The 12,757-nt window shown below is 40.3% G+C and overlaps 1 protein-coding gene across 1 annotated transcript in view; it reads right to left on the bottom strand.

Moving 5' to 3' along the window:
- Nucleotides 1–12,452: 12,452 nt before the first annotated feature.
- The window catches only part of LOC102858616 (F-box/LRR-repeat protein 20-like), a 2,396-nt gene continuing 2,091 nt past the window's right edge, over nucleotides 12,453–12,757 (bottom strand). Inside the window, exon 3 of the mRNA XM_006903084.1 lies at nucleotides 12,453–12,597. Within this exon, the coding sequence (XP_006903146.1) occupies nucleotides 12,453–12,597 (145 nt within the window). The remainder of the gene's footprint in view (nucleotides 12,598–12,757) is intronic.

Raw genomic sequence — 12,757 nt, 5'->3', positions numbered from 1 at the left:
GTTCCACTGTTGTAAAATGGGATTGATATCAGGGTTGGGGTAAGACTGAGAATAACTGGATAAATTGTGTATACTGCACTGAAACAGATGAGGGAGTGAATAATTTAAAAGCGATGTATGATAAGGTATTATGGTTATCACAAGAGTCCACAATTAAGGTTGCATAGTGGAATGTACTTGGGGTGGTGGGAGTGGTGCAGGGGGATTGTGTAACAGGGAAGGAGTGTTTCTTTTACTTTTGAAAGAGAGGAGCGAACGGTGGTGGGGAGGGTTGGACAGGGAGAGAAGTGCAGCAATGAATGAATGGAAATCCAAAATCTCTATAAATGCTCATTAAAATTATTTGAAAAAATATTTAAAAAAAGAATAAACTTAAAAAAAAACCAAAATAAAAAAACAACCAACCAAAACTCCCCCAGCAAAAGCAAAGTTCAACAGGGAAACAAACAAGAAATGCTGGTGAGTTTGTGGAGAGATTGGTACCCTCATTCACTGCTGGTGGGAATATAAAATGGTACAACCACTACAGAAGGCAGTCTGGGGGAGCTTTGGTGGCCTAGTGGCAAAAAGCTGCACTGCAATCCCAGAGGTGTGCGGTTTGAATCCACCAGATGCTTTGCTGGAGAAGGAGTGACAATCTCCTCTTGTACCAGTCAAATCTGATTTGATGGTGCATGCACAAAAAATTAAAAAAAAAAAGACAGTCTGGTGTTTTCACAAAAAGTCACAAATAGAAATACCATTTGACTTACCAATTCCACTACTGGGAGTATACCCTAAAGAAACTGGAGCCACAACTCAAACAAATATATGCACACTCATGTTTATTACTGTGTTATTCATGATACTGAAGAGATGGAAGTGGCTCAACTGCCCATTAATAAACAAATGGATAGAAAAAGTGTGGTACATCCGCACAATGGAATATTATGCAACACTGAAAAACAATAAACTTGTAAAATACTGTACAACATGGGTGAGCTTGGAAGATATTATGCTAAGTGAAATATTTCTGTCACAAAAGGTCAAATACTGCATAACACCACTGTTACAATATAGAAGTGATATAGGGGGGTTCAGGGAAAACAGGAAAAGAGTGGAAAGATAATAAACACTGCATTGGAGCAGATGAGGGGAAGAACTGTCTGAAGGGAGTGTATGATTAGGCATTATATGTATGACAACAATCTAAAACAAAAGGTGCATTGCAAAATGGACTGGGAAGAAGAGATATGGGGAGAAGAAAATGTACAACAAAGAATGAATGAAATCACAACTTTCTGTAAACTTTTGTTAAAATCACAATTAAAAAATTATTTTAAAAAGTGATTTTTTAAAAAAGTGATTTTTAGTGATTAAAGTATCTATTTTGTAAATTTTAAAAAAATTTTAAATTTTAATTGAGATTTTAATGAAAGTTTATAGAGAACTTGGATTTCCATTTATTCATTGTACATTTCCTCCCTACCCACTCCCCCAGTTTGCTTTTCTCTTTGGAAAATAATTGTTGCACTATTTCTCCCACTCCAGTTCACTTTGCTATGCATGCAGCTCTTATTCTGGACTGTTGTCATGCAAATAATATCTAGTCATATATTTCTTTTAAACAGTTCTTTCCTTCATCTGTTTCATTGTAATGTATATTATTTATCCCCTTTTCTTAGTTTCTCTTCAACCCCCATCTCAGTTTTGTTTTATATCAGGGACATTATATGCAGTATTTGTCCTTTTGTGACTGAGATATTTCATTCAGCACAATGTCCTCCAGGGTCACCCATTTTGTATAATATTTTATGAGTTCCTTGTTTTTCAGTACTCCATAATATTCCACTGTGTGAATATACCACATCTTCTCTATCCAGCTGTTTGTTGATGGGCTTTGTAAATGTTTTTGTTATAAAACCTGAGTATAAATTCAATTGGGTGTTAAAGATTACATTTAGAATTTTGAGCATACGATTTGCGCCAAAGAGTTTTGCTATGTGTGTTTCTGTGGTGTTTTCCCCCCACTAAGACCCTGTAAAAGTAGTTCATGTTGTTGTTGTTATGTGCCATTGAGTCGCTTGTGACTCATAGCGACCCTATGTACAAGAGCCCTAAACGCCGTTCTATCATGTGCCAACCTCGCCATCTCAAACACACTCATTCCCACCACTCCATTCACAGAATCGATCCATCTCATCGAGGGTCTTCCTCTCCTGTGCCGTCCCTCCAATCTCTCAAACATGATGTCCCTCTCCAAGGACCAGTCCCTCCTTGCAACATGCCCAAAGTATGTCAGACGAAGCTTCAGAATCCTTGACTCCAGGGAGCGTTCCGACTTCACCTTCTCCAGGACAAACCTGTTTGTTCTCCTAGCAGTCCATGGTATATTCAACACTCTTCTCCAGCACCACAGCTCAAAGGCATCAATTCTCTTTCTATCATCCCTATTCACTGTCCAACTCTCTGATGCATAGCATGTAATTGCAAAGACTACAGCCTGGATCAGGCGCACCTAGAAACAGAAAAATGACAGTATTGTTGATATTAGGTGCTGTTGAGTCCCGTACAACACATAACAACCCTGTGAACAGCATATCTGAACCCTGTCCCAATCCTGTACTATCCTCTTCATCTCTGACATCTTTGAACCCATTGCTGTAGTTACTGTATCAATTCATTTCATTAAGAGGCTTCTGTTTTGCTGACTCTCCACCTTTTCAAGCCTGATATCCCTTTCCAAAGATATCTTCTCTTAGCAACAAGTCCAAAGTATGTGAGATAAAGCTTTGCCATCCTTACTTCCAAGAAGCATTCAGGATTCACTTTTTCTAAGACACATCGATTTGTCCTTTTGGCAATCTATAACATAGTACCTTTCTCCAACACCACAATTCAAAGGCATTAATTAGTTCTTCTGTCATCCTTATTCACTATCCATCTCTCAGAAGTACAGCAAGTGATTGAAAAGACAATGGCCTAAATCAGGTGCAACTTAGTCTTCAAACTAGTATCACTATTCCTCAGTATTTTGGAGAGATCCCTAACAGCAGACTTGTCCAATAAATATGTTTTCTGATCTTTGCTAGATCTTATATTAGCAGATATTTTTTAAAAGAAGAAAATAATTTGTTAATACCTATGTAAAAAGAGCAAGGGCCCCATGGGAAGTGTCATATCTGACCCTTACCAGCTTCACAGGAATGAACTGTTCCCATACACAACATCAATAACACAAAACTAATTCCCATGAGGTCAGACGTGTCCATCACACTCCCATGCCTCTACTCATCCAACACCAGTCTTACTGCTTGGCTGGGTCCAAAATCCAATGTGATGGCTCACAGACCACACAAAACTGTATTTAGAGAATTAAAGGTTATAATCCAGATTTATAACTGAATACAGTCAAGACAGCTCCTGAAATGTGCACATAGGTTGCTCAGCCTCCTTGCCTCCTCTTTACCAGAGTGGAAAAGATCCCTTTCCTCTTCTGGTTGGGGAAGATTCTATGTCTGCAGCTACAGCTGTTTCATTTCTTGACAAGATTAGCCAATCCTTTTGTAGATTGTTGAAACTGGCTAATCCCCTTGTGGAATGGTAGCTAGCCAATCCCTTTGTGGATAAACAAACAGGCCCTATTAGCATAGTCCCACCCACCCACATGGTCAGTCATTCACATTCAAGTAAATGAGAAAAGCCATGTTGAAAGATAAACTCCATAAACTATTAATTGTGAAGACAGCAAATTTTAATAAGATTAAGAAAACATAACTTGATTTTACTGTCATCTGAAGAAAGATATTACAGAGATTTATTCGAGAGCTTCATTTTTAAAAGGCATTCATATCAGATTAGCTTACATGAATAATTTTGAGATAAATTCCATGTTTGAAACAAAACCTCCTAAAAGCGTGGGAGGAAAATGGGATGATTTATTGTTAAAACAGTAATGTTAAAAAATCACAATAAAACAGCAATACTATAAAAAGAAAAATATTACCGTTAACCAAAATTTCAGGAGAAATTTGTTCTTCAAAGCACATAAACCCAGCTGAGTTGATTCTGAATCATAGTGACCTCATGTGAATCAGAACAGAATTGAGCTCTATAGGTTTTTCAACGTGTAATTTTTCATAAGTAGTTGCCAGGCTTCCTCTTAGGTTCCCTGGACAGACTTAAACTTCCAAGCTTTTTCAGGAAGCAGTTAAGCATGCTCACATTTGTAGCACCCAGGGATAACAAATAAGGTTTCTGCCCCTGGGTCCTAAAATTCAGAGAAGACCTTTTCCTTTTTGCTTCACAGCTTTAAAAAAAAATTTTTTTTTAAAGTGCAGCTACCTTGGCTTAGACATTCCATCAAAGTGTCATGCTAAACATGGGGGAAAATTTATCTTCCACTTGACACAGAAGGCCTCTTTGGTTCCCATTATTCATGGTGCTGACAGCTCACAGAAAGGGTTAGCTAGCAATCCCAAAGCTGTCCCTTTAGGATTACAAAGGAGGATACCCTGTTTTTCTCCCTCGATAAGCAACATCATGCTAAGTAGAGAAAAAAGAAGGAAGTTATCACTTACTTAATTTTGCTTGAATCCACAATCAACACCCATGGAAGTAGTACAAATGCCATATTGCATTAAGCTGCTGTCAAGGACCTCACCAAAATACTAAAGAATAAGGACGTCACTTTGAGGACTAAGTTCCACTTCACCCGAACCATGTTCTTTTCATTAGCCTCCTCTGCATGTCTAAGCTGGAATTTAATAAAGAAGACCGAAGAAGAACTGACAGCTTTGAATTGTGGTTGATGTTGGCTAAGAGCACAGAATATAACAGGGACTGCAGAAAGAACAGACAGATCTGTCTTTGAGAGAAGGGTAGCCAGAGTTCTCATTAGCAGTGTAACTTCATTGCATTTACTTGGGGCATATTATGTGATGAAGCCAGTTCCCAGAGGAACACGTTACACTTAGTAAAGTGGAAGGTCGGCAACAAAGAGGAAGGCCCTCGATTAGGTTAACAGACATGATGCTGCAATGACGAGCTCAAGTGTAATGACAAATGTGCGGATGGTGCACTGAGTTAGAACCGGCAACTCTTCTTTTACACCCTATATGCCCCCATAAGGGAAAGGCCTAAATTTTACTGAAGTTCGGATTATGTATCCTACCTCCCCCAATTTTTAAAAAATATAATTTTATATAAATTCTTGGTTTTGAAAAGAAGTTGCACTGCAATTCCAGAGGCGTGAGGTTTGAATCCACCAGATGCTCTGCTGGAGAAGGAGGAACAATCTCCTCCTGTGCCAGTCAGATCTGATTTGACAGTACCCATAAATAATAATAATAAAAAATTTGAAACTTCATTTCTCTGACTGACTGGAATATTCCATTTTATGCCTGTACCACACTGAATTTATCTATTCATTGGTTGATGTGCATTTAGATTGTTATCATCTTTTGATTACTGTAAATAATGCAGTAAACATTGTACAGATCTCTGAGGTTTTACTTTCAATTGTTTTGAGTATATATCTAAGCATGAAATTGATGGGCCATATGGTAGTTCTCAAGATCATATCTTGGTTCTTGTGGACTTACTTTCATTTTATTCAGCCTCAGTTTGCACATGAGTAATTGGTCTGTCCACAGTTGGTCTCTGGCCTAGATTTGACTGCCGATATTGAGCTTCTCCAGTGATTTCTTCCATAGATGTAGTCAGTCTGATTCCAGTGCAGCTCATCAGATGAGATCCATGTGTAAAGTCATTTGTGTCTTCAAAAAAATACATTTGCAATGAATAAATCGTTGTGGTTGTTGTTGTATACTGTAGTTGGAAATGACACAGAGCTGATGACACTCCAGTGGGTTTTCAGAGGCAATAAATTGTACTGGAGCAGATTGTCTGTCCTTCTTCCTCAGAGCAGCTGGTGGCCTTGAACTGTGTACCTTCAGGATGGCAGTGGAGCTTCTTTCCATTATTTCTAGCCTAATTTCATCACCAAGCTCATATTTTCCAACTACTATTCCTTCTTCACCGTTTCCAACTTTTACATTCCAGTAAACAACTATCATTAATGCATCTTGATTTCATATTCAGTCGATTTGGACTGCAAGATTTGGTAAAATATTTCAACTTCTTTCTCTTTGGCTCTAGATGCAGGAGCATATATGTGAATAATAGTCATGTTAACTAGTTTTCCTTGTGTGTATATGGATAATATTCTATAACTCACAATATTGTATTTCAGGATAGAATTTAAAATTTACTTTTTGACTATGAATACAACACTATTCTTGTTTCAATTAACAGATACAGCCTATTCTAGGAAATTTGGAGGACAGCTGTCTGGCCAGTGGATTGGAAGAGGTTCATATTTGTTCCCATTCTCAAAAAAGGTGATCCAACTGAATGTGGAAACTATTGAAAAATATTATTAATATCGTATACAAAATAGTGCTGAAGATCATTAAAAAACAGCTAGGACAGTACATAGAAGTTCAAGCAGAATTTAGAAGAGGCCATGGCACCAGGGATATTGCTGATATCAGATGGATCCTGGCTAAAAGTAAAGAATACCAGAAGAAGGTGTATTTGTGCTTTATTGACTATGAAAAGGCATTTGACTGTGTGTATCAGAACAAGTTGCACTGACATTGAGGAAAATGGGAGTTCCAGAGCACTTAATCGTGCTCATATGAAATCTATACCTTAACCACGAGCCTGCTGTATGAACAAAGTAGGGAAACATTGCATGGCTTTAAATTAAGAAGAACGTGTGTCAGGGTTGTATTTTCTCTTCATACCTATTCAGTCTGTATGTTGAGACTCATCAATAACCTGCATTATGCAGAGACACAATCTTGCTTACAGAGAGTGAGGAGGACTTGAAGCACTTGTGGCAGAAGATCAAGGAATACAGCCTTCAATATGGATTGCATTTCAGTGTCAAGAAAACAAAAATTCTTACTAGTGAACTGATAGGTAACATCATGGTGGATGGAGAAGAGATTGAAACCTGTTAACAACTTCATCTTACTTGGATCCACAATTAACACTCTTGGTCCCATCAGTCAGGAAATAAGGAGATGCATCACACTGGGAAAATTTGCAGTTAGGAACCTCTCCAAATTATTGAGGAGTAATGATGTCAGTTTGAGGACTAAGGTACGTCTGATTTGGACCATAGTCTTTCCAATCACTTGCTATACATCTGAGAGCTGTACAATGAATAAGGATGACAGAAGAATAATTGATGCCTTTCAGCTGTGGTATTGAAAAAGAGCACTGAACATCCCATGGACTACCAAAAGAACAAACAAATATGTCTTTGAGGGGGTGCTCTTTGGAGGCAAGGACGATGAGGATTCACCTCACATACTTTGGGCATGCTGCTAAGAGGCGCTATTCATTGGAAAAGGACATGATGCTGGGAAGGGTGGAGGGTCAGCAAAGGAGAAGACCAACCAGATAGATTGACATAGTGACTTCCCCAACAGGCTCTAGTGTGTCAAGAGGTGTGAAGATGGTACAGGATAAGACAGAGTTCAAATCTGCTGTTCATATGAGTTGTATTCAATTTGACAGCACCTAACAGCAACATGGTAGGTCACAGGTAGTTCTGGTGGCCTAGTGGTAAGAAGCTTCACTGCATGCCCAAAGGCATGCGGTCCAATTCCACCAGCTGCCCCACTGGAGAAGGATGCACAATCTCCTCTCATGCAATTTATTTTCTCTGAAATTCCGTTGGAGGGTCAGCAACTTGATGGTGCACAACAACAATATGGTAATTCTAGGGAGCTCTGGAGGCTTGGTAGTAAGAAGCTGTGCTGCCAACACACACACTTCAAATCCATCAGTTGCTCTACAAGAAAAAGATGGACAATCTCTTCCCATCCAATTTACTGCCTCTGAAAGCCAGCTGCAGGGTCAACTATGAGTTGTCTGTGACTCAATGATACATAACAACAACAAAAATGGTAGTTGTATTTTTTAGTTGTACCATTTTGCATTCCCATCAGAAATTGATAAGGGTCCCAAATTCTCCACATCTCTGTTTCTTTATGTTGGGTTTTTGTTGTTGTTGGGTTGTGTGTGTGTGTTTTAAAGATCTTAGTCATTTTATTGTGTGCCGTTTAGTTGGAATCAACTCATACCTGACCCTCTAGCAAATTTTTAGATGTTTTACATCACACTGGAGGAGACTGCAACTGGTGGATTTGAACTTCCTGCCTTTGTATTAGCAGCACAACTCCTTACTATCAGACCTCCAGAGCTCCCTCTCTAGGTAGCTATCTTGTTGTTGTTGTGTACCGTAGAGTCGGGACTGACTCATAGTTGACTTTCTAGCAGGTTTTCAGACGCAATTGAATTGCACAGGAGGAGATGGCTCCTCTTTCTTTCATTGAACAACTGGTTCCATTAGCCATTTTGGAAGGCATGACATGGTAGCTCATTGCGGTTTTAATTTGCATGTCTCTGTGGGCTGATGACACTGAGCATCTTTTTGTGTGTTTGGTGACTATTTAAATGTCCTCTTTGACAAATTTTCTATTCAAATATTTTGCTCATTTTATATTTGGATTATTTGTCTTTTTGTTTGTTAAATTATTGACGTTTTATATAGATATTTTGGTTATTAGTTTCTTGAAGAATATATAGTTTCTGAAAATATGCTCCTATATGGTAGCTTGTCTTTTAAATTTTTTAGCAAAATTTTGATGGATGAAAGTTTTAAATTTTTATGGATCACATTTATTTGTTCTTTTTGTAGTTTTGCTTTTGTTATTTTATTAGATAATCTATTGTTGACATCTAAGTCTGACAAAGCGGCCTCTGCTTTTCTTGTAAGTATTTCATGGTTTTGATTTGCGTATTTTGGCCTGTCATCCATTTTGGATTTGTTTTTGTGTATGCTGTATGGATCCTCCAAATTTCCGAAGTCACCCTTTACCTTTTCCTTAGATGATTGGGCCAATAGGAGGGTCTTACCCAAGGACAGTCAGTTAGTAGGCTTAACAGTCACCTCTGATTTAGAGCTTAGTCCAGAAAGTGGAACTGAGTCAGATTTCCTCTCTTGGAAACCTCGAGAACCCACAGAGTTCCTCAGCAGATACTTGAGCCAGGGGCGTGTGTGTGTGTAAGGGGGAAGCAGGGGCGTGTGTGTGTGTGTGTGTGTGTGTGTGTGTGTGTGTAAGGGGGAAGCAGACATGCGAGGCACTGGCGAATCATGGTAAATGTGGGTCCAGCATGAGAAGGAAGAACCATGACCTTCAGCTACTGAGAAATCCTGCTTCTTATGCATTGTGACCACTAACTTTCTATGCTTGAGCTAACTTGAGGGTATCCCTTTTCTTAGAACTGTCAGCCTCAAATGATTACAGTGACAGAGACAGATTTCCAATTCAAGGCCCTTTGTACAGCTAGTCCTTCATTATTCCATGCTTCAGGGGACAGATCCCTAGGTAGCACTGAGGATCTAACAGACTGGGAATGAACCTAGAGGCCTAGAGAGAGGTACCAATTTAAAGAAGGTTGTGATAGGAACTCTGTCCTGTTGGGTGTTGCGAGATAGACAAAAATCCTTAATTAATACTGCATGGAACTGCTTTGGGAAACTTTCCTGAGAAATACAAAACACGCTGGAATGAACTGCTGGCTACAGTCTGCTGTGTGTGACATTTTATGTGAAGTCACTAGTTGTCAGTAGCATTGCTCAGTGATAACTGCTCATGTTGCCCTAGATCCTGGGAGGCTCAGCAGGAGAAATTGTAAAGCATACAGGGTTTGTTTTCAGTGTTTTTTTAAATTGTGTTTTTAGTGAAAGTTTACAGAAAAGTTGGATTTTCATTCATTCATTGTTGTACAATTTCCTTCCTCCCCCTCCTCCAGTCCACTCCGCAATACCCCTCTTATTCTGGACCGTTGTCATACAAATAATGCCTAATCATTCTTTTAAACAGTTCTTTCCTTCATCTGTTTCAATACAGTGTTCATTATCTATTTCCTCTTTTCCTAGTTTCTCCCCAAGCCCCCATGTCAGTCCTGTTTTATGACAGTGGTGCATTTGTGCAGTATTTGTCCTTTTGTGCTGAGATATTTTACTCAGCATAACGTCCTTCGGGGTCATTCATGTTGTGTAATGTTTTACAAGTCCATTGGTTTTCAGTGCTGTGTAGTAGTCTATTGTGTGAATGTATGCATGTTTATTGCTGTGTTAAGCACACATGTTTTGAGATTGCAATTACTTCAAAGCCTTTGGAGAAGCCCTGGTGGCATAGTGGTTACATTTAGCCATTATGGTTATATTTAAACAAAAGGTGAGCAGTTCAAACCCACCAGTCTCTCTTCAGGAGAAAGGAGTTGAAACGGAAAAATCAGAAGATTTATTATACATCTCCGCTGTGCTCTGGCCCATTGTCACAGTCGCTGTGTTAATCACCCTCATTGAGGCTCTTCTTCTCTTTCTCTGATTCTCTTCTATTTCCCAGCATGATATATTTTTCCAAGAACTGGCCCCACCTCACAACATGCCCAAAGTATGTAAGATGAAGTTTCTCTATCTTTGCTTCTAAGGAGCACTCTGGTTGTACTTCCTCCACCACAGACCTGTTTGCTTCTTTGGCAGTCGACAAGATATTCAGTACTCCATCAACACAATTCAAAGGCATCCGTTCGTCTGCTATCATCCTTATTTATTGTCCGACTTCCAGGTGCACGCTAAGCATTTGAAAATATTGTGGCTTGAATCAGATGCACATCAGCTCCTAAAGTGACATCCTTGCTTTTTAGCGTTTTGGGAAGGTCTCTGACAGCAGATTTCTTTTGATTTCTGGATTGCTGTTACCATGGATGTTGAATGTGGAGCCAAGGAAACATTGATCTTTTCTCCATTCATCAATATGTTGTATGTTGGTGAGAAGTTTTCGTTTTCTTGATGCTGAGATGTAATCCACATTGAAGGCTTTCAGGATGAAGTCTATCTGGTTAGGTGCTTAGTTATCACAGGGCAGGCACTGCAGGTTTCCTCTTTACGGTTGCTTTCTAAAGGCTTTACAGGTCACTCTTCTGTAACATAATCCAGGCAGTCCTGGTGTCCTTAATCCAGACACTCCTCTGACCTTTCCTCTAAGACCCTCAAACATAGGATTTAGCATAACCCTGTGAAAACTGGAGGTCCATTTGGTCAAGGAAGTAAAATCTCAACACCTGGGAGATCAGGGTGCTCCCCTGTATGGAGCACTTTCCAGAGCAAGAGGCCAGGACCTCAGGTCACTGAGACAGAGGAGAGCTGGCTCTGAGATTTGACGCCAGGCCACTGGGCAACGTCCAGGGTTCTGGTCGTTGAGGCTTCTTCTCTGGATAGAGAAGCACCCGGTTCCTTATCTGAGTTAGGTTACTGAGCTGTGCCTCTGGAAGTTTCAGAGCACATTGTCTTGGATGGGTTCTTTCTCTTCAGCCATCAGTTTTCTGATCACGCTGCTAGCAATGTTCAATTGTGTGCTGTGTGCTGGCCTAGTGCCCCCACCCCCTTCCCCCGCAGCAACCCAAAGCTGGTGCCTGTGTTAATATGATAATGCTGTGATAATGGCTAGGAGATGACTTCAGTTAACTGATTAGACCCTCTGGAGTGGCATCCGAGGTACAGGCTTAATTCTCGCTAGTGAAGAGGTCCAGGGCTGGAGCACAGGCACTGGCTGGGAAATTGTATCCGGGAAAGCACTGAGGGGGAAAATTGGAAATATCAGAATTTCCCAGGTTGCTATTCCATAGGGGCCAAACATCGTTAGCAGCAGCACTAATTACGATCCAGGAGAGTCAGGCCTGGCTGCCTAGCCTGCCAAGCAGTCCTTGAGAGCGGCCTTGGGAGCCAGCATGGCAGAGGCAGAATTGCAGGGAGGTAGGGCCCTGCAGCCACCAGCCTTGGAGACACTGGGAGAGGAGAGACCACAGGGCCCCTCAGATCCAAGTACTGGAGCTCTGTTGCTGAGTGCCTTCTGCTCCTTCTGAATTCTTAGACCAGTACCAAGGATGCAGATGAGACTGCAGGACTGTTACCTCACAGGAATCCAGAGTTGTCTGCACTCAGTTTTCACTTCCTCTCTTCCCATTCTCTTTCACCACGATTGCTGCATTGAAAATTTTCTTGTCAAGGTCACCCATGGCTTCCATGTTGTCAATGTCAGCAGTAAATTCTTTAGTCTTCATCTTACTCGATTTAGAAGCAGTATCTAATATTTATCCTTTTTTCCCCCAAGGACAATTTACATTTATTTGCTGATGATTCTGATGAGACGTATGTCAAAATCAGCAGAAGTTAGAATCTGCTAGGGAAGCCTTTTCTTGCAGGCAGGTAAAGGTGGTCCATGAAGAATAACTGAAGCATCATCTTCAAGCTGTGGCCTTGACATTGGGCAAAGAGCCAGTGGGTGGAGCTGGTCCTTCTTGCCTGGATGGAGGCTCCTGAGGAACTACTCTTGGTTCTGGTATTTGTGCTTGATGTGTTTCCACAGCTTCCCTTCGTTGATGTGCACGTAGACCTTATCTGCTCCTTTATTGAATGCCTGCTCTAAGAACAGGACGCCCATGGCGATGGTGAGGGTGAACGTGGAGGTCCTGTGGAATAGTAAGGAGAACAAATTCACTGTGAATCTTGGGCCTCCAACCGTTCCTTACTTGCAAACTCGTGTGCCCTATTTGCCCTTCTTAAAAGGCTCTCTTAATTTGTTCTTGAGCCTTCTTAGCTGGTTCCTCTTTCTTTTTTTTTTTTTTTTTT

The sequence above is a fragment of the Elephantulus edwardii genome, unplaced genomic scaffold, assembly GCF_000299155.1.
Source record: "Elephantulus edwardii isolate Elephantulus edwardi_28Jun2011 unplaced genomic scaffold, EleEdw1.0 scaffold00507, whole genome shotgun sequence".
Lineage (NCBI taxonomy): Eukaryota > Metazoa > Chordata > Mammalia > Macroscelidea > Macroscelididae > Elephantulus > Elephantulus edwardii.
This window is presented reverse-complemented; position numbering and strand designations above follow the sequence as displayed.